The sequence below is a fragment of the Argopecten irradians genome, chromosome 9 (genome assembly GCF_041381155.1).
Source record: "Argopecten irradians isolate NY chromosome 9, Ai_NY, whole genome shotgun sequence".
NCBI lineage: Eukaryota > Metazoa > Mollusca > Bivalvia > Pectinida > Pectinidae > Argopecten > Argopecten irradians.
Genome location: NC_091142.1, coordinates 11,128,818 through 11,155,043, shown reverse-complemented (window position 1 = coordinate 11,155,043; position 26,226 = coordinate 11,128,818). Strand labels below are relative to the sequence as shown.

The 26,226-nt window shown below is 34.6% G+C and overlaps 2 protein-coding genes and 1 pseudogene across 5 annotated transcripts in view; all 3 read left to right on the top strand.

Annotated features, from left to right (window-relative positions):
- The window catches only part of LOC138331437 (tenascin-X-like), an 86,652-nt gene that overhangs the window by 408 nt on the left and 60,018 nt on the right, over positions 1–26,226 (top strand). The window contains exon 1 of one of the 4 annotated variants that reach the window (XM_069279071.1): positions 171–292. The exons of 1 other annotated variant lie outside the window; for it this stretch is intronic. Coding sequence is in view for 2 of the 3 variants with exons in the window: in XM_069279068.1 (XP_069135169.1) it covers positions 24,224–24,512 (289 nt within the window). In the remaining variant the exon portion in view is untranslated. Of the gene's footprint in view, positions 1–170; positions 293–23,835; positions 24,513–26,226 lie in introns of those variants that run through there. 2 more of the 4 variants (XM_069279069.1, XM_069279068.1) reach the window with 2 other exon arrangements.
- LOC138331019 (uncharacterized) lies at positions 1,031–11,110 on the top strand. Its single transcript, XM_069278478.1, has 7 exons — positions 1,031–1,058; positions 2,339–2,626; positions 5,068–5,099; positions 5,362–5,536; positions 6,105–6,392; positions 7,485–7,766; positions 8,770–11,110. The coding sequence occupies exons 1-7, from the start codon at positions 1,031–1,033 to the stop codon at positions 9,048–9,050; spliced, it is 1,374 nt and encodes a 457-aa protein (XP_069134579.1). The 3' UTR covers positions 9,051–11,110.
- On the top strand, positions 11,754–23,712 carry LOC138331438 (uncharacterized; annotated as a pseudogene).

Sequence of the window (26,226 nt, the reverse complement as noted above, 5' to 3'; positions counted from 1 at the left end):
ACAGTCTATTTTGCATAAATATACTTTCTTTTGCATCATGCATTTTTTCTGGTAAATTAACATTCTTTTTTGGGAGGTGTGTGTGTGTGTGGGGGGGGGGGGGGGGGGGGGGAATGTGCAGTTTCTTTCTTTAAAACAGTGATGATTCAGATTAGGGTTTTTAGGCCCTTTTGCCAGCACTCTTTCAAAATATCCTGAAGTTTTTGACTGTTGTTCACTTGCCTCTCGGTTGCTCTCATTTCGTTGGCTTCTATATACTGTTATAATCACGAGGATCTCATCACAAATACAAGTAAGTTGGTTAAAATAGGTCAAATTTATGTCAATGAATTGATGCTATGAAGGGAAGCAACTCCTATAAAACCTACAGGCTGGCGTGATGAAGAGGTACAGTCTATTTTGCATAAATATACTTTCTTTTGCATCATGCATTTTTTCTGGTAAATTAACATTCTTTTTTGGGAGGTGTGTGTGTGGGGGGGGGGGGGGGGGGGGGGGGGGGGGGGAATGTGCAGTTTCTTTAAAACAGTGATGATCAGTTAAGGGTTTTTTAGGCCTTTTGCCAGCACTCTTTCAAAATATCCTGAAGATTTTTTTGAAAATCCTAAATGATTCCAGTAGAGAATGTCTTCACAAAAAAAAAAAACATCCTAATTTTGTTAGCACTTTTCTCTTGATTTTTAAGATATCCAAAAATCCTATCCATGGCCCGAAACACATATATAACGTATCTGATACATCTTTCTGCCATGGCCCACTAAACTGCGGATATGTCATGTGTTAGCACCTGGTTTGTTATGAATGATATCATTTTGACGTTTTTCTTTTAGAAGAATCAAAACTGATGTTTGTTTCGCTATTTCTTGGGTATTTTTCTCATGTCTTTTTCCGATATGCCAGAAAACCATACATATCACATTAAATCCGTTTTAGTTTCTATAGGTCTAGAAATGAATAATTCGTTACTAAAGGGCTCAATATCTGACTTTTCCCTGGTTCACATGTGATGAATGCATTAGTAAGGTTGAATATGCATGCTTTACAATTACCTGTCACTGGTATTACATGTGATGAATAGAAGAATGATATGGATGAACGCACGTTGTTGCTATTATCAGCATGTTACCTACCTGGTTATTATTATTGCATATTACAGAGTTATCTGCCCTTGCGGGTAGGTAATAATTGTGACGTAATGTGTTTGCGAGCGTAATTTTTTATCCCCAACCATAATTTTTTCCCAACTTTTCTATGAAAAAAAAAAATTAAAAGTCGGGATTTCGATCTTTCGAGTGAAAGACACTAAAAAAAAATCCAAACCTACCGACCCTTTTTTTTCGCCAATGTAACCCTAAACAGACATATTTTTTTGCCTAAGCATTATTTTCAATATCTTTTGGGTTTATGAAGTCATAGACAAGAAAATGGCAGGATATTCTTCAGAGACTGAAAAAGGATGTCCATCTTTTTTTTTGTCTATGAAATATAGACAGTAATAAAAAAATGATATACTACTGCAGATTAATGAGAATTTTCCCTTTTTTTCTGTTGCCCGGATCAAATATTTCCCCAACAAATTTAAGCTCTTTACATTTTTAGATGAGAATAACATAATTAATTTATATACACTTGGATGTTTGTGGTAATATTCTTTTATAAACTTTTTACGTAATTCAGAATAAGCAGGACACAGTAATACAAAATGCATTTCATCTTCTATATCATTTTTGCCACAAACAGTACAAAGTCTTTCACCTCTGGGAACGGTGTTATATTGGCCTGATTCAATATGCAGAGAGTGAGCTTGCATGCGATATTTACTCAATTTTGTTTAGTTTTATAATAGTTGATATTGTGACAAGCCCCTAACCGCGCGTTCCATTTGCAGGTTCGTACCAGTTGTTCCGGTACGGATCTGCTGTATCTTTAATGGGATGCGCTGTACCAGTCGAACAGAACCGGTGCAAGCGCACCTCTTGGATCCAAGATGGCTGACTCGATATTTTTTGTTTGTCATCGAAATGTTTTCTTTGTTGAAAACTAGACCGAGAATATTTATATCCAATGTAATTACACTGATAGTTATTTCAATGTATGCCGAAACTATTTAATTATTACGTTTATATCCATTTTATTGTTGACACCGAAAATACTTGGCTTTTATATTCGAAGCGCATATTTCATAATCGTGCCGCCTTCATGGAAAAAATCCAAATGCGTTCCATTTGGTAGTGCCGTATCAATTTAGAACAACATGTATGAATCCGGTCGAGTGTCCTATGTACGCCTGGCGTATTTTAATATTTTAAAAACCAGAATTCATGTGTTCCATCAACAGATCTTGAGCCCCCACCACCCGGTCCAATAACGCGGTACAACATCGATGTTTTTGAACCACGGGTAGATCTGTGGTGGACGGCTGCGACCGGACTTGTGGAGAAGTATAAAGTGGTATTGAGGAACTGTGAGGCGGAAGTGGTGGCGGAAGTGGTCACAGAGGAAACAGAGTTGTCAATCCCTTTTCCGATTATCAACAATAAGATATCACCTGCCTTTAATGTGGAGGTTTATTCTTTGGCATATGGCGTACATAGTAAACCTCAAACTGAAAGGGTTCATGTGGAAGGTTTGTGGTATACCTGGATTTCGTTATATTAGATCCATTTTCAGAAAATTTTTATTTTTGTTGTAAAAACAATAGAATAATTTAGGTTTGGTTTTTGAACCATTGCCTATTACCATCGTCGGAGACCCACGGGTGATGCTATCACAATCAACTATCGAAATGACCAGAAGCATGTTTAGTTGCAGAACTACATCCTTCTTTCACTCAACAAACTGCATACATTCTTTTTACATGAGAGATCTTCTTAAAAAGGTTCTTTTTTCTGCAGTAACAAGACTTACTTATATAACACTATTGCCATCATTGAAAAGTTTGAGCTTCCTATTGTGCTTCAATATAAAAGTATTAAAAGTAATTAATGGCGTACCGCAAATAAGTATAGGACACTATGGCCAGTATGAAATGAGGGTACTGGTTGCGCAGAAAACAAAAGCAAAGATATTTTTTATTTGTGTAGTATTTTGTCGAATATGAACAGATTGTTATCATTTGTTACAAATAGAACAGAATTTAGTCCTAATACAGTTTTTACCGGTTTGAAGGACTGTTAAAATTTAGTCAAAAGATTTGTTTAAAATATTCGCCAAAAGATTTTTTTTTTTTGTCATCGCATGTGGTTTTTTGTAACAATCCCGTCAGCTTAAAAATCTGAAGACAAGTCCAAGACAGATGTGTTATTGTAAACGTTGAAATGTACGTGAAGGGTGAATTTTCGCTAATTATTGTACTCGAAGGTCGCTTGATCGCGAAAAATAACCCCTTAAGATTGTATACATGTATAAACTTTGTTGTTAAAAGAATGATAGTGTATCTATCGTGAAAATAACAACACAGTGAAGAGTTTTGTAATGCAATTCGCGAAATTAAGCTCTCGCGAAATTATACCACTTTACAGTACTTAAGGATTGCAGATTTAGTCCTCTACAATCGTCTAACTGAAAGAACGGAAGGGAAGTAATTACTCCTGGAATAATTATTCATATGTAGATTATTATCGATCATTCGAGAACTATCATTCCCACACAAGAGAACTCGAAATCTGTGAGAACAAGCGTGAGAAACATCCTTTGCTACCGATTAGTAGACAGCATTCCGATCAGTCACACGGTTATGGCTGTAGACTCCGGAGACACTTTCATTATCATACCGGCTCTGAAACCGTGATAAAAGTTATAAATTAGAATGCGTCCGATCCCTACCCAAAGCCTGTAGACTAGATGAGGAATTTTCTTTCGGAAGGACCATCACTTTTAAATTTAGGTACTGACAGCTCACGTCGTATTATTGATTATGTTGTGTTATTGGATATATTGTAAGTTGTTTACCTAATATGGTCTAAGGGAGACATTTATGGCTCCTAATGTGTATGAGTTTTAAATAAGAAATATAAGTTTTACAGTGTTGATTAAAGATGTAGTACCGAAAGGATGTGGTTGTCTTCTGTAATCACTATAATATAGTGAGTTCCCCATTATAGTGTCCAAACCTTTCAACTGCACAACATGATGGAGAAGTGGAGTTTACACATACTTTAGCTTTTCATCTCAGTTCGCCCTGCGCAGATGGCGAGTCTTGATACTCACGATCGTCGGATCTTGGCTTGCCGGCAGACATAGCTGTGCCCGTGCCATATGCGTTTTGGGCGGGAAGATGAACATGCTTATTGTATTGCATATTGGTGGACTTCATCATTTTTTTTTTGAGCAAATTATTATGAATTCCCAAAATCACCTGGTGGCATTATATCATTGTAATTCTACTGTGGATAAGTATGCTTTTCTTTAATTGAAAATTGATTCTACGTTAAATGTGTGAAACTGGCGATGTGACAGACGTTACGTGCCCATTTATTTAGTTTTCCAAGAAAGGGAATTCCTTCTTCGTGTTTGTTCCATTAAAACATGTATGATTACTGTCCTTACATTTTACATCAGCCCAGCTGCAAGATGGTATATCAGCCCGACCCCGGATCATACGGAGGTGCTGGAAACGATGTCGTAGTATTATATATGTTGAACTTTTATTGATTTTCATGAAGACTTTGAAGTGACAAAAATGTATGTTTATTGTTAAATTTATTTGAAGTTGACTGATTCCATTCTGACATATCTCTCCAAACTGAAAAAAATTTCAACACTTGATGACAATATGAACTTTGATATCTAGATTGTAATTTACAGATGTATACTTTTTTTATCAAGCCATTGATTTATCTAATCATCTATTGACAGTATTGTTTATTGCACAACATCATTGTGTTTCCAAATTTTAGTTGGTTTTACTTAATGTTAAACCGAAGGCATCGGTCAAAAGATAGCGCAACTATTAAAACCCTTCCTCTTACCATACAAACACAAACATAAAAAAGAACCACAGACCTAAAATAGTGAAGACATTTAATACAAAACTTAATTTTTGATGAAATACAAATATTTTTAAAGTGAATAGACGAGCAAAAGGAAGTCTTAAGTTGGTAAAATGGTGTCAATCCCAATATATATTCTGATGAAATCGGAAAATAGAATTTCCCAATTCAAAATCGTCTATGCATGAGAACTAAAATAATTCTATATTTTAGGAATCCTAAAACGTCCTCCCGTCTGGCATGTCTAGTTGAAAATTTCCACGCACTCCTCGCTTCAAAACAGAGCTGGACGAAATTATTTTTTTTAGAACTGCTAAAACACAGGCATATCCATAATTTCAATGGTCAAAACTGATTCAACCTATGACAGAAATTGACCGTCGGTAGTGGTGGCGGAAGTGGTCACAGAGGAAACAGAGCTGTCAATCCCTTTTCCGATAACGCGGTCATCAACAATAAGATATCACCTGCCTTTAATGTGGAGATTTATTCTTTGGCATATGGCGTACATAGTAAACCTCAAACTGAAAGGGTTCATGTGGAAGGTTTGTGATATACCTGGATTTCGTTATATTAGATCCATTTCCAGAATGATTTGTCTTTATGTTGTATAAACAATGGAATATTTTAGGTTAGGAATTTGAAATACTGCCTATCACAATCAACTATCGAAATGACCAGAAGCATGTTTAGTTGCAGAACTACATCCTTCTTTCACTCAACAAACTGCATACATTCTTTTTACATGAGAGATCTTCTTAAAAGGTTCTTTTTTCTGCAGTAACAAGACTTACTTATATAACACTATTGCCATCATTGAAAAGTTTGAGCTTCTTATTGTACTTCAATATAAAAGTATTAAAAGTAATTAATGGCGTACCGCAAATAAGTATAGGACACTATGGCCAGTATGAAATGAGGTACTGGTTGCGCAGAAAACAAAAGCAAAGATATTTCTTATTTGTAATTTTGAGTTAATTAGACATATATATAGAGAGAATAAATATCAATTATTGTCCAAATAATAAATACATTATTGATGCTCTGTCGGCGGTGAGGCATCTTTAAAGAATGGAACGAAGTAAAGTATTCCAGAATGACTTCCATTTGCAGATTTCTATCTGATCATTCAAGAACTTCATGCTACACAAGAGGACTCGAAATCTGTAATACTATCGTGGAATCATCCTTTCTACCGATTAGTAGACAGCTATGAGGTTCAGTGGACAGAGGAACATTCCGATCAGTACACTGTTATGGCTGTAGACTCAGAGACGACTTCAGTTATCATACCGGATCTGACACCCGATACAACGTATAAATTCAGAATGGCGTCCGTCCTACCCAAAGCCTGTATACTCGAGGGGAATTTTCTTTCAACGGACATCACTGTTACTTTAGGTATTGAAAAGCAACGTTTGTTTGTGGTTGTGTTGTGTAAATGGATATACAAAATGCATCGTACATGTAAGTGCTTTTACTTGGTATGGCATAAGGTAGACAATTATAGTTCTTATAATGTATATGAGTTATTCCACTTTATTGTAAATCTCCAATAAGAAATAGTGTGGTAGTTTTATATAAAGACGTGAACCCAAAAAGGTTATTTCTGATCATTAAAATGTAGCGCGTTCTCCTCTTTGGTAAACATATTTCTCAACTGCACTTCAGCTAATAAGTTTCGCGATTTCCATTTCAAAACAAGTTCGCGAAAAAGACTCTCATTAATAAATATGACGTAGACTGGGATTTTGCGGGAAAGTTTCTTTCGAGGGACATTTTACTTTAGGTACTAGTAGGCCAAGTTTAGTTTAATGCTGAAAAGAAGGCAAAATAGTAAAAATGGATATAGCTATGCGTTTTCTATATATATATACTTCACTGTTTTCACTAACACTGGTAAAATGTAGGATGAACAACTGATCATCTATACCATTATATAAAGAGGCATTTTTTCTGCCTACACGGTTAGATAACATAGATCTTAATATTGAATGCTGTACAAACATTGTCCACTGGTTTTAAACTGAACTGTAATACGCACATTCTTGTTTTTTTTTATTCTTGCTTTATCTACGTGCTGCCTGCTGAATCGTTTTGTAGAGTATCGTTACATAACGTCTACTTTGTTTGCCACAATAACGACTCAACTGCAGCACTTCTTTAACATATTGTTAAAATAAAGGACGTAAAAATAAAATATTTTAACTCTCTTGTCTTTCCAGTCTTTCTCAAATGAATATTTCTCTCTGTTTTCTCATTTATTGCCGCACACTCACTGAGATTTCACGTTTTGCTCCGACATAGTCAGGGTTAATATTACGGCAGTGGTAGTAACACTTAAAATATCGATGATGGGTCCAGGGTGGATATAACGACAGTGATAGTAACACCTTGAATATCGAAGATGCACATAAAGAGAACCTATTTTATAGATATTCGTTGTTGATACCGTAAAACATAACAAAAGCTTTTTTTTTTTTTTTTTCGTAGGACCTAGTATGCCTGGTAATGTCGATCAAGTAGCAAGTACCATTACATCGACATCATTCGACTTGCACTGGAAAGCTTCTGAGATACTTGTGGATCACTACATCGTGAAGATTTCCGGGGATTCTTCATTCAGGGCAGAATATAAGACAGAAGACCAAACTCCATCAGTACGGATAGAAAACCTGGAGATGAACACTTTCTACCAGCTGGATATATACGCTGTCAGAGGCAACATGAAAAGTGTGGCTCGAACGGAGGTGCTAAAGACTAAAAACATACAAGGTCTGTTAATTTTGTTAAATTCGTGGGATGGGAGATGGGATGTTAGGATTGTTAATTTCGCGGGGATGGGAGATGGATGTTATTTTTGTCAATTTCGTGGATGATGGGATGGAATGTTATTTTGTTAAATTCGTGGGGTGGGATGTGATGTTAATTTTAAATTCGTAGGATGAGAGATGGGGAGATGTGAATGTTAATTTTGTTAATTTCTTGGGGATGGGTGATGTGAGATGTTAATTTTTTTAATTCGTGGGATGGAGATGGGATGTTAATTTTGTTAATTTCGTGGGATGAGAGGTTGGATGTTAATTTTGTTATTTTCGTGGAGGTGGGAGATGGGATGTTAATTTTGTTGTAATTTCATGGGGATTGGATATGGCATTTTTTTTTTTTGTTTCGTGGGGATGGGAGTTGGGGATGCTAATTTTGTTATTTCGTGGGGGTGGGGGGTTCTAATAATGTCATGTCAGCTCCCATACATTCAATATTTATATTGTTAAGCATCGCGAATAATTGACTCTTCAAAATAACAAGTAATTAAAATTTTCGTTAAAAGTATTTTAATATGATAAAATTCACAAAATTATTGGCCAAGTGTTATATGATTGCAATATGAACATTTATATTAGTAGTAAGATTATTTTCGCTTTTTTTCTGCTAAAAAGTATTGACTGTTTCGAATTTCAAATTTGCAAAATAAAAATAAACTGTTTAACTGTATGAAAACGTTGACATGTGCACGGGTTAATTACCTTTTCTGGAGACTACAAAGAGCCATAACAGGAGTATACCCCAGCCTCCCTCAACATACAGACATTCACATGTACACACTAGCAGCGCATTGCATTCAACAAACAAACAAACCATTAATCTAGCGCTTCTTCGGTCAGGATAGTTACCTACAATATGTTTGATAGTGCAAATAGTATTTTTTCTGTACAGAATATAAAAAAAGTAGTTTTGATAAGTATACAGTAAGAAATAAATATGTTGTAAATTTCAGTCTACTGGGGATGTATGATGACGGCCATTTTGACAGGCGGGTTTGCTGCTGTTGGCGTATCTGCCTTTGCACCTGTCCTTGGCGCTTTCGGATTCGGGGCAGCAGGGATAGGAAAAGGTACCCTGGCAGCATCCTGGATGTCGACCTATGGGGGAAGTGTAGCCTCCGGGGGACTTTTCTCTACTCTACAATCTCTCGGAGTTGTCGGCCTTACGGCCTCGGCTAAAGCAGCAATAATAGCAACCGGGATGGCATTGGGATGTATCGTGGAAGTGGTGTAACATCGATTTATAAGACTCATTCGTATGTGGTTATGAAGGATATGGATATTCTATCCGAGGGTCACAAAATATAGTAAAACGTCAAGTTTGCCGAGGGTTTTTGTGATCCCGAGGGTAGAATATCCCTATCCTCCATATCCACGTATAAAAGAGTATTTTTTTTCTTTCACACCACGTGCTTATTACAACTTCGCCATTAAAAAAGAAAGCTGCGTCTGCAAGGCAATTTTACATACGTGAAAATTGCGTGATATTTTGAACTCAAACTTTATCAAGCACATAGTAATTTTGTTGACCCCGTGACGTCACGAGGCTGTAGTTCAGCCTCAGCCGACATGAGTGACCAGTACTTTACACCCATATGGGAGATAAACCTGTACTACACCGTACGTGTGAGAGAAATGTCCTCTAATTTAGAAACAAGGACCTGTTAATATATGTTATTATTTGGATAGTTCATGATCAGCTTAAGGGCGGTTTTTGTGATAACCCGCGAAATGCGTTTAAAACGCAAAATTAAAAAAAAAATTACTTATTTGATTACGATGAATATGAATCCAATTCCTATAGTTTAGAAAGTGGGTTTCTTAATGCTTCTGGTGGTAACAATGCATATTTTTCATTAAGAATTATTGTGACCGCGATGGATAGATATAAGTAAAGTGCATTTCTTAGGAACTTAATAAAAATATTAAATATTAGTTTCGCTTTATTTACCTTGGGTATAGTTACATATTCAGACTTTCGTGTAGTTAAACAGTATGGCAATATGAACATAATTTTATTTTATGTTTTGGAGACTTCACAAGCAAAAAATTGACATATTTAGAAACATTTCATATTATTCCAGATGAAACGAACAAAATTTTAAGATAAAATTTATTACATAACTACAAAACATACATTTCGAAGAATTTCAATGTCAAAATGTTTTGTAAAAAATCAACGTGATTTATTTTGATAAGTTATCTAAACAATTCATGTCAAAGTTTTTTTTTAATTTCGTGTAGTTGTGAAAAACATATACATATTAACAATCTAATTAAAACCAGCTCATCAAGCGTAAGCGTATTGAAGAGTTGGTTTTAATCAGATTGATATATTAGATATTTAATTATATTAACTACTGGCAAAATGTAAGCAGAAACTATAGTGTTTCAAATCAAGGTGCTATTTTGATTTAAACATATTTTAATGTAATTTTAAGTACAGTTGGATTGGACAACTTTTTTCCAATGCATATTACCCACGTTACAGTGTTGAGTAAGTTTAATCAAAAAAAATTTCGATTATTCAGATTCTCGTTAAAATATACTGTAAAAGTGGAATTATTCGCGACGTGGGCATTTTCGCATATTTTATTTTCATTAAATCTCCGTGAATATATCCAGGCACAAAACATATCACAAAGTTCTAATCTTGACATGTGATATGATTATGTGGATGATAAATGCATAGAGCGCAAATAATCAGATTGAGAAGAGTTTGAAAGCTTCCTTAGCTAAAGTATCCACTCTTTAATAAATCCACGTTTACGGTAAAATTGGAAAAGCTGAAATTAAAAAGTAAATTAGAAGAATCTCACTAATCTCCAGACTTGTGATTTATTTATTGAAAGTACGAATTTTTTCCTTAAGCTTGGGCAATCTACTTGCCTTTGAAGTGTTTATTTTGTAAATCAAAGTCATAATGTTGATTGTATTATGATGAAGGTGCCGGTTTCGTACGTTGTACCTGATCCTACACAATGCTATATATTAGTATATTATGATATTATGTAGGGTATATTCAGTGTTGAATGGAATTTCATATCAATTTAACAGATGTGTACATCTATTTGCGGAGATAAACATTTGCGATTTCCATGCATCGAGCAATTTGCGAATGTATATCGCACGCGAAATAAAGTTGGTGTACAGTAAATATGTTTAAATTTAAGTTTATTTACGTAGTCCCCAGTGTCTCTCTAGAGACTCTTATGACATTCTTGTCTTTATTGTTTGGTTATCAGTTTGTATATATGTTGGTTTGTTTATCAAATAAACAACAAAAGCTCGTTATTTTTCTTGTGCGTTTTATTTCAGAAAACACCTAATGACAATATATTGTAGTGTTACATCCTGATCCACAGCTAAAAGGTCTGTCCAGTTGTCAACCTCTTAGAAGGCTTTGAACCCGTGTACCTGTGTACATTATCTCAATTATTATTACACCAGTAACATTTGACATGCCGTCGCCATTTTGTTGGGGGAAAGCGAGGTAACTCTTGAATACCTGTACATATTTGGGACGCATTTCATACTAATGCAATAGTGCAATAGGACGAAGATATCTAGACAACATTCAATCCAAGATATTTAGACACCAATCACATTCTTTTCGTTTTCTATTACTATGTGCCACATGAAACTGCACATATTCATCTATTACAGTGGCATTTTATAGTGTTATAGTACTGCAGCATGCCGCCGAAGTCACAGAAAAGTCACATAATAATGACAATGGACAAACCTGTCGCCCCTCTTCATTCTGAGCAGTAAGCAGGAGCAGCAATTACCACTTTTATAGATTGTGGTGTGTCACAAAACACAGACATCCACCCACCGCAACACATCACACACATCAAGGGCCGTTATTAAATGACACTGGCTGTTTGTAGAACATTGATCTTATAAACCAAACCATTTAAAGTCGACCTCGTCTATACGTTTTGGGAGGCTGCGGTATATTGGTGAATTTTATGTCGAGTTTTGGGAAGATCATTCTTGGATAATATAAATTAATTATTCTCGAAAAAAACCTTTTTTGCATCGTTTAGACACAACCTCAAGAGACCAATAAGATAAATACACATTACTCATGAGTTCTTTAACAGCAGATATGTTTTAATTACTTATAAAAGGTACGAAAGCAACATTAGATATATTGTACAATTTTCTTCATAAAAGTCATTCTCACCTTTCCTTAATAATTTTTCTTTTAATTAAAAGTCTCATGAGTGTTTTATTGAAATCAAAATAATCTTAAACCAATTTGTAAAACATACATCTAAGTCATCCCTCCTTGTTTGAATGTTCTTCGTGTCAAAACACATCTCTGATATATCATTTTTAGCTTTCTCTTTCAAACAGTGAAAATATCCACGAGCAAAACATAGATCTCTTATATGACATAACAAATGGGCGCTCGGGGTCTTTGACAATTTAATGCTTTGATACCATTATTTCCGAGTCAATACACATACCTGCAATTCAAAATATTTCCGTTTGGTATTTTTATGAAAAATAAACGCACACGGCTGAATAGTAATCAAATATGTGGGAAGTGTTATTGTAGCGGCTGACTGGAGATATTGTTATTAAACTTCGGCTTGTTAGCTTTAAATCCTGCAGCTTTTACAATCAATGTTTTAATTTCAAAAAGATTTTATTCATTTTTTTACATCAAATGGATTGGACGTCAGACTACCCCTATTTAAGTTCTTTCCAATTAAGTTATTAACATATAAACATGCTGTATTCACTAATAGCACATGTTCATACATAGCTAGAATATATTCGCAGAACACACTGACAGCGGTGCATTGAAACTATAACCGCAATAATATGAAGAAAACAATGATGATTTAAAACTTGAATATTACATAATAACTTATTTGTAATATTAACCACCACCCTGTATCATAAGGTAATATGTAGTCCAAAGTATGGTGGGGTTATTGTATTTGTGTTGCAGGTCTTAATCCATGCCTGTAATGGATTTATACTTGTTGGTGTATCATCATATGTAAAATGTACTAATCTAGTTACAATGATACTATAATGATAAGTGCTGTGGAAACTCATCTAAGCACAGCGAGTTAAATATTTTCATTCAAATGTGCATATGCAGCCAAACACTTTCAATATCTTAAAATGACTTTCATTTCGAAACTGCGCAGTGCAAACAAATTCGATATGATTCGACGACAACTCATCAATTTGCCGTTTGTCCGGTGCAGACGCCATAGCTAACGATTTCAAAATTCAATATCGTCATCATTCATATGTACTTTTCCAAGATACATGTCTTTTCTTTAAAGGTTCATACATTTCATTTTCAATAGTATTTTCTGCAAATGCAATGGTCTTTGTGAAGTTGCCAAATGTACTCAGATAAACTATACTATTTGGGAGTGAACAGGAGCTCAAGAAGAAAATTTGTCAAGAAGATATATTCAACAGCCATTGTGGTCGTTATTGCTTGTCTAAAATTTCGTTTTCTTTCAGTCTTCTGGCTACTTACCATACGCAAGTGCGTCGATGGGATATATATTTATCTATCGGACTGCTATAAACGAAAAACGTTCTGTCCCTTTTTTGAAAGTTGCAATAATAATGACTCAAATTTGCTGCCTACATTGCTATGGAAGTTTCTTTTTAACAAATGTTCATCAGCCAAACATCACTGAATGTCTTGCATGTTTTCCTTGTAAAGAATAAGAGGGACACTACTCGATTGCATGATCTTGCTCATACGTTAAGGCCACACAAATGTTCGTGTAGCAACAGCCAAACTGTCTCTCAATGTAAGTATTGATAATAAATTTATCGAAAACAACACAACTGTTTGTAATTGTAAGATTTACTGTAAACCAATTTTGTTTCACGGCTACTAAATTTCGCGGTCTCCATTTAAAAAAAGCAAGTTCGGGAATATTAACGTTCGCGGATTTAAAATTTGAATGTGAATTCCTATCAATACAGTGTAAAAATGATAAAAAATCTGAATTCCCAGAGATATACTTTCATTCGCTAAAGTAATTCGCACGCGAAAGAAAGTTGATTTACAGTAAACAAATCAAATAGAATTGCATACTTGGTCTACAAATTTTACTTTAAATTCGAAAGTAATTACAGATCGGTAAATCTCTTTATGAAATAATCTCGGACCTCTTTAAAAGTGTAGCACAAAGAATGACAGATCGTTGTCAGGAATTCACCCCCGAAGAAATAACAGTAAACAAATTATAACGTACTTAATTTCTATTTATAGAACAATGATGTTTTGAACACATTAGGACCAAGTTGGTCAGTTATACGATTGTGTAATAAGTTAAAGTGGTTGTACGTGTCAAATCAACTGTAAAACATTAAGAGGTCACGAGCTCATGTTGGCGATAATTGATGGATTGGAAAGGCTGGAATTTAAATTCAAGTGATTTTTACCCCTTTTAAAAGTAAAGTATCTATGAGACCTTGGGCTATTGTGATTGGGTTATCAATTATACTCCTTAAGTACGGGGTAATGGCGATTAGACTGATGTATCGATGTTATCTATATAACGCACTATCATTGCACAAGTTTGAAGGTCGAACACTTCACACAACAAGTATAATTTCACCGATATCCAAATCCTTTTAAAATAGATACCAGTGTCCAATTGGCATCGAAATCGAATTGTACCTGCGTAAAGTTTAGATGTGTGCGATGAGAACTTCAAAGTGCCTCCGACCACACAGATTTGTGTGACATGTATGTATGAACGGGATATTTGAATCTAGTTTGACTGCAGGAACCCGCGTGTACTGAAGGTAAGAATTTAATATAATTCACTTTTCACACCTGGGAATAACATTGATTGAACAGGTAAGATTATCAAATATAATGTCTTAAATCTATACAAATCTCTTGTTATTTGATCAATTTTGGATTGATATATTATTTTCAGGATAATTGCTTAAAATCACCATGAATATTTCGAAATCTTGATAATATTATTGTTTTTCTTTTTGTATATTACGAAGTCGGGTTAAGTGATAATATCCATTGTTTATTTCTAAAGTTCAGATTTAATCATTTTATTGTAGAAAAATCGGGTACCTGTTGTACAGTTTATTAATATCCTTTCCGTAAAGTGAACAAATATAAACATATGCTATGTAACATTTAAATAACGGTATTGAATGATACATGTAATATTATAACAAAATAAATAGATGAAGGAAATAATGTTATACATTTAGTAAGAGAACAGCAATCTCAGCATGTATAATTCATAAGTGATTTTAATTGGCTTACCGTCCTATTAATAACCAGGTTCATTTACGGACGTGCCAGCTATTAAAGGTGGAGGAAAACCGGAGTACCCGGGGGAAAACCACCACTTACAGACAAGAGGTATTTCATTTTACTAGTCATACGGTAATAGAACCACTGTCGCTTTTATTTTCTTATGTATATTTTTGGTGTTTAAATTGACGAGAGTATGATACCATCCAGATCTGTCGCACACTGGCAAACAAGGTGAGAACCTAGGGTCATAGGTGTATTGTGTGAAATGAGGCAGTGTTGAGTGATATTAACGGGGGTTGTCTGTTTTCATTTCACACGGCATTGACGGTAATATCTGGGCTATGACAGATGCACAGTTATAAATGTGTGTATATCATCGCTAACATGCTGGGTTTTCAATATAAATCTCAACTCTAGAAAGATTAAAGTACTTTTCACGCAATCAGTTGAGTCAACCAACATAAAGAGTACTTTAAAGCGGCGCGCCTTCACTCTTTTTAAGAACTTTTAAGACAACACCATCCATAAAACGAAAGCTAAAACAAAGACATCTTTATCATAATGTTATCAATCTATTTTGAGTCCTATTAACAGCTAGAGTAATTTAAGGACGGCATCTCCTGTATTGAATCTCTGAGTGGGAAGAGGCAATATTGAGAATAACATACTGATAATGTAATTAAAATATAGATACCGATAGATTTATTTTCTTAATAAATAAATCTTTAAAAGTTGACAAATGCTTAGTATATCCGTGTTTCATATGTCACGAATGTATATTTCAATACGCAAATATTAATGAAAAAATCTATGCAGACCAAGAGAGTTTAAACTAAAGATAAAAAAGATGAATGCTAAAAGAAGGGTTTATGCAAATAAGCGAATTAGTCCAATAACCGATATGTGAATATATTTTAAATCCTCATCACGCCAGAGAGGGAGCATGTCCCACCTCCTATTCGTTCGCTTCTTTATGGAGTGAAAATTTTGTGAATATTTATAATTCAAACATGGACAGACGTTAGTGACATAGTAATACAATTGGGATGCTACAGGTTCCAGTCGAATTTACTAGAATTATATACCTACTGTAAATACATTTTTTGTCAAAAGCTAACCTTACCCGTTTATGTTTGCATTTACGGGAACGCCTAATGTATTTCAAATCCCACATTCTTCAGGTTTATCAATAATATATAGTCCATTGTCGAAAAAAATATCGATAGAAATCATCCCGGTTGACATGTATACACACGAAATACCTAGATGATAGTGCTAGTCAAATTAGCACCGTATACCTGGAGGAAAGGGTAATTAGTCTTGTTAATTAAATGGCGACACACTCCGGATGGTACCGAGAGGAGAATCTCCTCTTTATAATTACTAAAAAGACAGGTGTTCCAGTACTCTGTGTAAATATTGACATTAGGAAAACCAACTTAATTGGCATTCCAATTAGAACTTTACTAACACCGACTCCACGTATTTCCTTAACGCTATACTGCTTTTGGTATGTGTTCTGTTTTCGGACACGGTTCGGATATGCTCTGAATACCACGGATGTAAACATGATCGCCAGCTGATTGGGTAACAACATGGGAAAAACGGAAGGAAGTGCAGTAAACAAGGGAGCTACGAAGCACTGTGCATACGGAACATGCAGTAGCGACTCCAGGTACCCGGATCGACAGTCAATGTGTGATGTTTTTTTCATTCGATTTCCTCAACGCCACAGAGAGTTAGAGAAATGTCGACGATGGGTAAAGGCATGCAGTAGACTTGCATTTGATGAAACGAGGGTGACAAAAGACACGTACATTTGTAGCATCCACTTTGTTGGGGGGAAGACTCGTATAGGGTTCGGGCATTACATCTCGATATTGCACATCAGAAGTTTCTCAATATCGAGATCTAATATTATTGGATTACTAAATATGATGTAAGTAATGCTGATAGCAGAAACATATACAGTGTATAACGTTATATGTTTCTGCTGATACGGCCTAATATTAATACAGATAGTTCTCCTGCGGTAAAATATATACAGTACGGTGCTGTATAATGACACGTATTTATAAATCAATAGCTACTGCAATACTGTACACTGTTTCAGTACCTCATATTATTATTTTTTTTGTTTTGTTAGAAATAAGTTTGCTACCAGAGCCAAGTCATACCGGCTCGTTCATTCTACAAATATAGATTATTTCAGATCTATTTAAACTTACTTATCTTTGTACATAAATACATTGAAAATGTAAATAATAGACTATTTGAAAATATATAAATATAATTTGTAAATAAGCTAGCTATGTAAAGACTGTCGCCATGTAAGTACATGAATTTGTGATCTATATACACGTACAGTACATTATTGTAGATGGAATATTCCGGGGATCCATAGACTGTTAAAATACATTGTACCTATAAAAATGGCTTTTAATTTCAACTTTCAATTGTCATATTTTTATGAAGGTTCAAAAACTTGAAAAGAAGCCAAGACGGCGCATTCAAAGACGGCTGATTCCAGAGTGAGTCATCAAAAGATACTGCTGAAATCCCGCTCTCGCATCAGATTCAAAATTCAGAGGTACATGTCAACTCATTACAGAATTTTTCAGCTCATATACGATATTGAGTGTATCGACATTAATAATATCAGATATAAACACTATCATTTTGAAATGAAAATTAATGACTATATATAAAGATGGTGTCAAATTTCAATAAAACTTATTTAATCATATGTCAAGCAATAAGAATATGATGCCTGCAGTGTATGCATCTGTACATCTGTAATATATTGTTGAAGTGAAGCATCATTATAAGTTGTGTAAAGAAATATCAGTAGTTATTACACTTCATGTGACATTATGAATTACAGTATGTCAATTTTGGTGTGAAATGGAAATCGGTTTCAATACTCCTTATTGATTTCAATATCATGCTGATTTAATCTTTCAGAGACGTGATGGCAAAGAAAATGATGAAGCTGACCATCATCCAGCTAAGAGATCTCGTGTGATCTTCGAAGAAATTTATGATCTTGAGGTATATGTCAACATATTGTGTGTGAAAATCTAGATATAAACAGTATGTCTTTTACTTACAGTAGTTGAATACCAGGTAAATGTGGAATGATTCCACATAGACATACAATATAGTACGGCAGTTTTGAGACCCTAAAATAAGGTTGGTAAAGTACAATTAATCATCGGTTAGTCCCATGTGCACATTTTTGTGACAATGACATCATAAACATATAATTACTGGAAGCTGGGACAAATCGAAGGTAAATCATACATTACCCACGTCATTTTTGGATCTCGAACCTCTCATGTTGAAAAGAATATGTTTTTTATAATAAAGGTCGACCTTGTAATCATTTAATTTGTAGCTAGTTCTTTTCATTATTTATTATTTAAACACATTAAAATGAAACTATTGGCATAAATATTGTTAATTGAGAAAATTATAATGATGAAATAAAAAACAGAAAAAAAATATATGAAATACAATTTATTGATGAAAGGATATTATTATAGTATCCGACTTGGGTACTTTAATATCCCTCGACAACACTATGAGACGAAAGTGCCCTCAAAAGAAGGCAATAATATATAAATAGTACTTCTTTATATGTTGTTCATTGATTTTTTAATACATCTCTAATCTGATAATGTTTTTTACATGAAATGCAGCAACAAAATAGCATAGATGTTGGTTGCCAAACAGAACAATCCACAGCTGCCTCAGATTATGTTGCTGTGAGACTGCAGAACAAAATCCTAGAAAATGAAATCAAGTTGCTGAAGGAAAAGGTTGAGTTCTTAGAATGTGCTAACACTTCTAGAGATCACTAAAAAATGGATGGAAAAGATAGTGGTAATATTGACATCTATCAAGTCGCCAATGAGACATCGTCTCTTGTTAATCATGACCACAGCTACATGGACCACAGCTACATGGACTTGACGACAGACACTATAGATAAAGGTACATTAGACTAGTAAGCAGTTAATTCATAACAGGTACATGTATATCACAATTGTGTGATAGCTGGTATCCATTATAGTACATGACGTAAACATACATAGATTATATTAGCACACAAATTGGAACTGTCTCATTAAAGATGTGATCTTTTTAAACTAAATTTGTAATCTTCAATATGCTAGTATGCAGTTTCAGATGGCATAGTGTCATGCCTATGCTAATTATTAAGGATGTACATGTAAGTCGGTGCATATAAACAAATTATTCTAACAATTTATCTGTGTTTATATTGATATTATTGTGAGCCAATATGCAATGAACTATGATTTTGGCTGTATAATATGTACATGTACAGTGTTTTATGTCAATGGTGGTAATGTTCATAAAAGTTAGCATATCAATGTCTTCTTTTATTTAAGGTAAACCAATCAGTACTGAGGCAATTGGAGTACAGACTGATTTGTGTTGTCAGGACCTAAAGCACATGCCTGACAGGGAATTAAAGGACCCCAAGCTCTGACCATGGACAGTGTGTTGAAGGATGAATCATCTTGTACATTTTATACAGGTAGATATCTTGCATGCATATGTGTAACAACTGGTCAACGGCTGGTTTCACTGTAAAAGCTTGTTACCTCTATTTCTCGGAGAAGTCCACCAATATTTGGTATTTGTTTACTATTTGAAATGGAGTGGGAAAAGAACAGAAAAATGGAGAAAAGATAACTCGTTCCATTGCCAGACATAGATCATTCTTCAGGGATCTCATGTTTTACATACCTGTGACAGCAGATGCATATATGACTACCCTACCCCTCTCTTCCTGTACAATATATACCTATTAGGGAAGCAGATTAATTTTGGCCCATTGAGTCATTGTTTTGTTTAGTTAAAAAATTGAATATCTTATTTTCATTTGATATGTTTTGTTGTTGTTGCCATTTACGTAAACATTTGTAAAAAATTACTTCATATTTTCAGGATTATCATTGGCAGTATTAAGCTTCATCCTTCAACTTATTTCACCTGCAGCAGAGACCCTTAAGTATTGGAGATCATCAGACACAGGAAACAGTGAGGTAAGATAAAAGCTGTTAAATTCATATCATAGAAATCATATTTTACAATACAATGTGGTATTGATTCCATTAGCAACCATAATAATAAATCTCTTCCTGGCTATTTCTTTCCAACTACAAATGTACAATCTGTACAAAAACATTAAGGTCAAAAGACCAATATCCTTTCATTATATATATATCAGTACTGTAATTTCCATGGGCTTCACTCTTGTTTCATCAAGGTCTGGTAGGGATAATTGTAATTTTGTACACCCTAAAATGATTATTCTCAACAATTAAAAATTGCAAATGTTTTAATACTAGTAATTCTTCCATATATCAGCAATACATTTTAAGCATATTATCTTTTCAGCAAAAACAAAGACATGCATCAAGGATATTATCAGTGAAGGAGGAGCTAGTTTTAACACTTCTAAGATGTAGAAGAGGTATAGATGTGCAGATGTTGGGCGATTTATTTGCCATCTCCAGCACCACAGTTAGCAGAATCTTTACAACATGGATAACATTTCTTTACCATCATTTACAATTTATGATTCGATGGCCATCAAAAGAACAAGTTCGTTTAAAATTGCCAAAGTGCTTTAAATATTTTCCAAATACAAGAGTTGTAATTGATTGTACTGAATTTTATGTTCAGAAACCTAGTCTTCCTTCTGCACAGAGAATAACATGGTCAAACTACAAACACCAAAATACATTCAAGCTTCTGGTTGGTATATCACCATCTGGAACAATTACTTTTCTCTCCAAATTATTTACAGGTAGTATTTCAGATAAAAAGATTGTTGAACAAAGTGGTTTTCTAGATAAACTGGAGTATGGGGATGATGTTATGGCGGACAGGGCTTTTTGATTAGGGATTTAGTTACTATGAAGCATGCCACACTGAATATTCCTCCCTTTGCTATGGGTAAGCAGCTGTCACGTAATGCTGTAGCAAAGACCAGACGTATTGCAAGTGCACGCATACATGTTGAGCGAGCGATAGGAAGGTTAAAATCATTTCACATCTTGCGAGGTGTCATTCCCATGAATTTAAGACCTGTACTTGATCAGATTGTGTTTGTTTGTTCTGCTCTATGCAATTTAGATTTAAAACTTGTTAAGTAAACAGTTATATCATCAGTTATGCAATTTCAGATTGTTCCATATTTCATGTTCCAATTAGCTATTTTTTTAAAACATCAAATTACCAGTACAGAATAAGTAATCATGATATAGTTGTTGCATATCAATTTACTCCTTTTCATGTAGAAGTGCTGGTACCATTTCAGTTTTAAAGTATTCACTTAGATTGAAAACCATTGATTGGTAGAACTCTGCGTTGAAATAGACCTCAATGACCTCGATACCTCTGGAAATGTAAATGACAAGATGACACAGTGAGAAGCCACATATCTAGCTGACCTTGAACTTGATGGTAGTACTCTGATTGTTCTGTAAGGGTAAGCGCACCGTTTATTTCTGAACAGCCTTTTTCCAAATTTCTTTGATCTGAAGCCTTTTGTGTACCTTTTGCAAAGCTTTCTTGTAGATTGCTTTAGCCACCTTTTCTTTTTTATGTCGCCAATTTAATGATGGTACAAAGGAGTCTTGCGCAGAATTGCCATCAGTTAGTGATTGTAATAGGGATGGCGCACTTCTGTTGGACCTGGTGTGACATACAACTTTTCTGAAATTTGACGCAGTAATCCTTCCTTTGCGCATTTCAAACCATTTACTATTTTCAGACTGACCCCTTGTGCTTTCTTCAATGGATGCTATATCTTCTTGCGATAACATTAAACTATCTATGAATTCTTGATTGCTACATGTACTACAAGAAGATGATCTGTTCATGTCCTCAATAAACTTAATCACTTTTGATTCCATTGAGAATTCCAAACAATCTTGGTCCAGTGTGGTCAAAGGGTCAATGGTCTCATTTTCGTCGGTTTCCATAGGTTCTGTCAATATATCTAAAACTTGTATGTTCGGATTGATCTACAAAATAAGGAGTATGTGTCTATCTTATATGCTTTGTATTGGTGTATATTTTTTATGCAAAGTAATATGCTGTAAATTGTCAAAATGATACTTTTGTAGAATACTTTTGTTATATAAAATATTACTGTGTAATATAAAATTACAGCACATGTAATGTATATGATGTTTGATATAATTATATAATTTTCCTTTAAATATTTTAAAGAAATTTTGGTTAAAACTTAATCAATTGGAGAGGGGTGTACTACGGGATTTATTGCAAATGATAACTCATTTTCAATGTGTAGAATGAAAGTTGTAGGGTACCTGCATTAACTGTTGGGTAAAGGTTCTAATGTTTTCTTCACCGGGTCCATTCTGATACATAGCCTGTCGGGGGTCAAATGTGTCGCAATACGGCCGGTCTCTGTCAGTGTCAGATTCACTCATTCTGTACCTTATGAATGAAAGTTATCATTCTAATGTTTAACACTTTTCAAATATGTACACCAACAATCTACTTAAAATCTCACAGTAATCTTATTATATTGCTGTTTGAGATTGAACTTGCATTTTTCTTTCAAAACACTTGATGTATGCATTTTGTTTATAATTATAATTGTTTAGACAGTTTAGCTGATAATGTTTGAGAAAAGCTATTTGTTGACCTTGTTGAAATTTATCTCTTGCATGTTCTGAAAATACTTTAAGGCTCATGGATTTTTTTTAGTTTTCATAGAATAATCTTAACACTTTGATTTATTTGAGTCAACAAGATGTAAACAATGTCTTATGTTAGGATTGCCCACCTTGCAGTATGTATTTTGAGTGATTGGGTAGGAACAGGTTCATCATGTTGTCGTGGCCGTCTTTGCCATCTATTTTCACCATCTGTGCAGGATTGTGGTTCAAAGGCCTCAATCTCAAACAAACTTGCTGCGATATGGCGACAAGCCCCGTCCGCACTAAAATTGTGGATTTTGTTTAATGAAACAGACATTATAACTTGAACAACCGAGATATTAGTCGGTTTTCATCCAATGAAAAATTAATTCTATTCTGTTATTTTGTTTTTTTTCTTATTTGCATCAAACCCATGTCATATATTTTTATCATAACAAGTAATTTAATCTAATTGGCCTAGCCTAGCATAGTATTCTTCTGATATTGCGAGAGTATAAATAAATTTGTAATCTTAATAAACATCAGTCTTTAAAAGTAAATTAACTTATGGCACTGAATACTGAAAACACTACAGGAATCCAAAGCATTGCCTACTTTGTGATAATATATGTACTGTAAATTTTAATTTTTATTCCATCTGAGATTAATGAAATACATATCATTTCCCTTACCCTCCAGGACACTGGCAGTAGGCTAAGGCAATATCACCGGTCTTTTCCATCAATATCCAAAGCTCATAACGTGTTTTGTTGAGATATGTTTTGTCCTTTTGTGTTGGTTTTACTTGACATTTAAACAAGCAATATGTGTCATCATTGTGTAGAGGATTGAATTGTACACTTTCTACATAGCCATCATTAAACAGTCTGTAATCCTCATATGACTTGTAGGCTTTTATTTTTCTGCGATCGTAATATGATCTTCTGTGAATGAGGAAATTGAAGATGTCGTAAATAGATAAGCAAGGTATACTAGAGAAATCTTCAGAAAACCCTGACACACTAAAGGGATCTGTAAACCCGAGACCCAGAGCCGTAACCTTATCTGTAACAGTAGGACATTGCTGTAAGTCTACGTCTGTTGGAAGGCCGATTTCTTCGGCTATTTCAGCTAATCTAATTAATTGGACCTTACTGTACCCCGTAACAGATATTGCTCTATCCCGTAGATAATCTCGCAACTGCGGAACTCTCATTAAATTAAAGCGTGCAGTCATTATCAAAGTTATCAAAGCGCCATGAAGAATGTCCGACTGTCACGTGACATAGTAACGTAAACAATATGGCGGATGCATAATAACGCGTTTCGGCAAATGGACTATTTAGCAGGCCTATACCATTAAAACACATCACAGTCCAGACGATCAAGTCGCATAAACGAAAGACATCCATGGTCCACAATGACAGAATGAATATTCGGGATGGAGTTTGGTCTTCTGTGAGAGAAGGAATGGATAAATTAAGGGAATATGCGATATATGGACAAGATCCAATATGTGATTTCCGTCAGTACATGACAAAAGCGAAGTGTAGATCTCTGAAAGACGTTATTCTCGGTCCAGAAGAAGCATCGGTTATCCTCAAATGCATGATATCGCTGTTCACTTGCCACTCGGTTGCTCTCATTTCGTTGGCTTCTATATACTGTTATAATCACGAGGATCTCATCACAAATCCAAGTAAGTTGGTTAAAATAGGTCAAATTTATGTCAATGACTTCTTGTGCGTGAAGGGAAGCAACTCCTATAAAATCTACAGGCTGGCGTGATGTAGAGGTACATAGAAGTTAGCCTTATTACTAAAAAGTCTAAAGTTATTTTATAAATATACTTTCTTTTGCATCATGCATTTTTTCTTGTAAATTAACATTCCTTTTTTTGGGAGGTGGGGGGTGCTGAATGTGCAGTTTCTTTAAAGCAGTGATTCAGATTAGGGTTTTTAGGCCCTTTTGCCAGCACTCTTTCAAAATATCCTAAAGTTTTCGAAAATCCTTAATGATTCCAGTAGAGAATGTTCTAACAAAATTTTCTAAAAACTCCAAAATGTCCTAAAGAGTTTGAAACCAATCCGAAACACTGTTAAAGTCTACATTAGCTTAAATTCTATGTCGTTAGTACATAGAGCGGCTAATATAAGGCCAGTTGGTTTTCAAACACTATTCCACATTTACTCTTGAATTATATAAGCTCCTAGTATCAGCTACAGTATAAAGAATGGTTAGAGTATTCCTGTAAATCCAAATTAATGAACATAATCCGCTATTCAGGAAACTCTTGGTTGGGATTTATAAACCCCAACATGTTTACCAACAGGATGGACATAAATCTTGATTTTTAAGATATCCAAAAATCCTACCATGGCCCGAAACATATATTATATACATTACATATCTGATACATTTTTCTGCTATGGCCCACTAAACTGCGGATATGTCATGTGTTAGCACCTGGTTTGTAATAATGATATCATTGTGACGTTTTTCTTTCAGAAGAAGCAAAACTGATGTTTGCTTCGCTATTTCTTGGGTATTTTTCTCATGTCTTTTTCCGATATGCCAGAAAACTCTAAATATCACATTAAATCCGTTTTAGTTTCTATAGGTCTAGAAATGAATAATTCGTTACTAAAGGGCTCAATATCTGACCTTTCCCTGGTTCACATGTGATGAATGCATTAGTAAGGTTGAATATGCATGCTTTACAATTACCTGTCACTGGTATTGCATGTGATGAATAGAAGAACGCACATTGTTGGTATTATCAGCATGTTACCTACCTGGTTATTCTTATTCCATATTACAGAGTTATCTGCCCTTGCGTGTAGGTAATAATTGTGACGTAATGTGTTTGCGAGCGTAACGTCATATTTTTTCGGAGAAAACGACGTAAAAAGCATATTGTGGACTTCATCATTTGATTTATTTGAGCAAATTATTATGAATTCCAAAATCATCTGGTGGCATTATATCATTGTAATTCTACTGTGGATAAGTATGCTTTCTTTAATTGAAAATTGATTCTACGTTAATGTGTGAAACTGGCGATGTGACAGACGTTACGTGCCCATTTATTTAGTTTCCAAGAAAGGGAATTCCTTCTTCGTGTTTGTTCCATTAAAACATGTATGATTACTGTCCTTACATTTACATCAGCCCAGCTGCAAGATGGTATATCAGCCCGACCCCGGATCATACGGAGGTGCTGGAAACGATGTCGTAGTATTATATATGTTGAACTTTGGTTGATTTTCATGAAGACTTTTGAAGTGATGTTTATTGTTAAATTCATTTGAAGTTGAACTGTTCCATTCTGACATATCTCTCCAAACTGAAAAAAATTTCAACACTTGATGACAATATGAACTTTGATATCTAGATTGTAATTTACAGATGTA

What these genes read in the sequence shown, in the direction of transcription:
- LOC138331019 (XM_069278478.1), top strand. Translation starts at nt 1,031, where the DNA reads ATGCATGCTTTACAATTACCTGTCACTG. An exon ending in TGAAAGGGTTCATGTGGAAG is followed by an intron (nt 5,537 to 6,104) that starts GTTTGTGATATA and finishes TTCCATTTGCAG; the next exon opens with ATTTCTATCTGATCATTCAA. An exon ending in AAAGACTAAAAACATACAAG is followed by an intron (nt 7,767 to 8,769) that starts GTCTGTTAATTT and finishes TGTAAATTTCAG; the next exon opens with TCTACTGGGGATGTATGATG.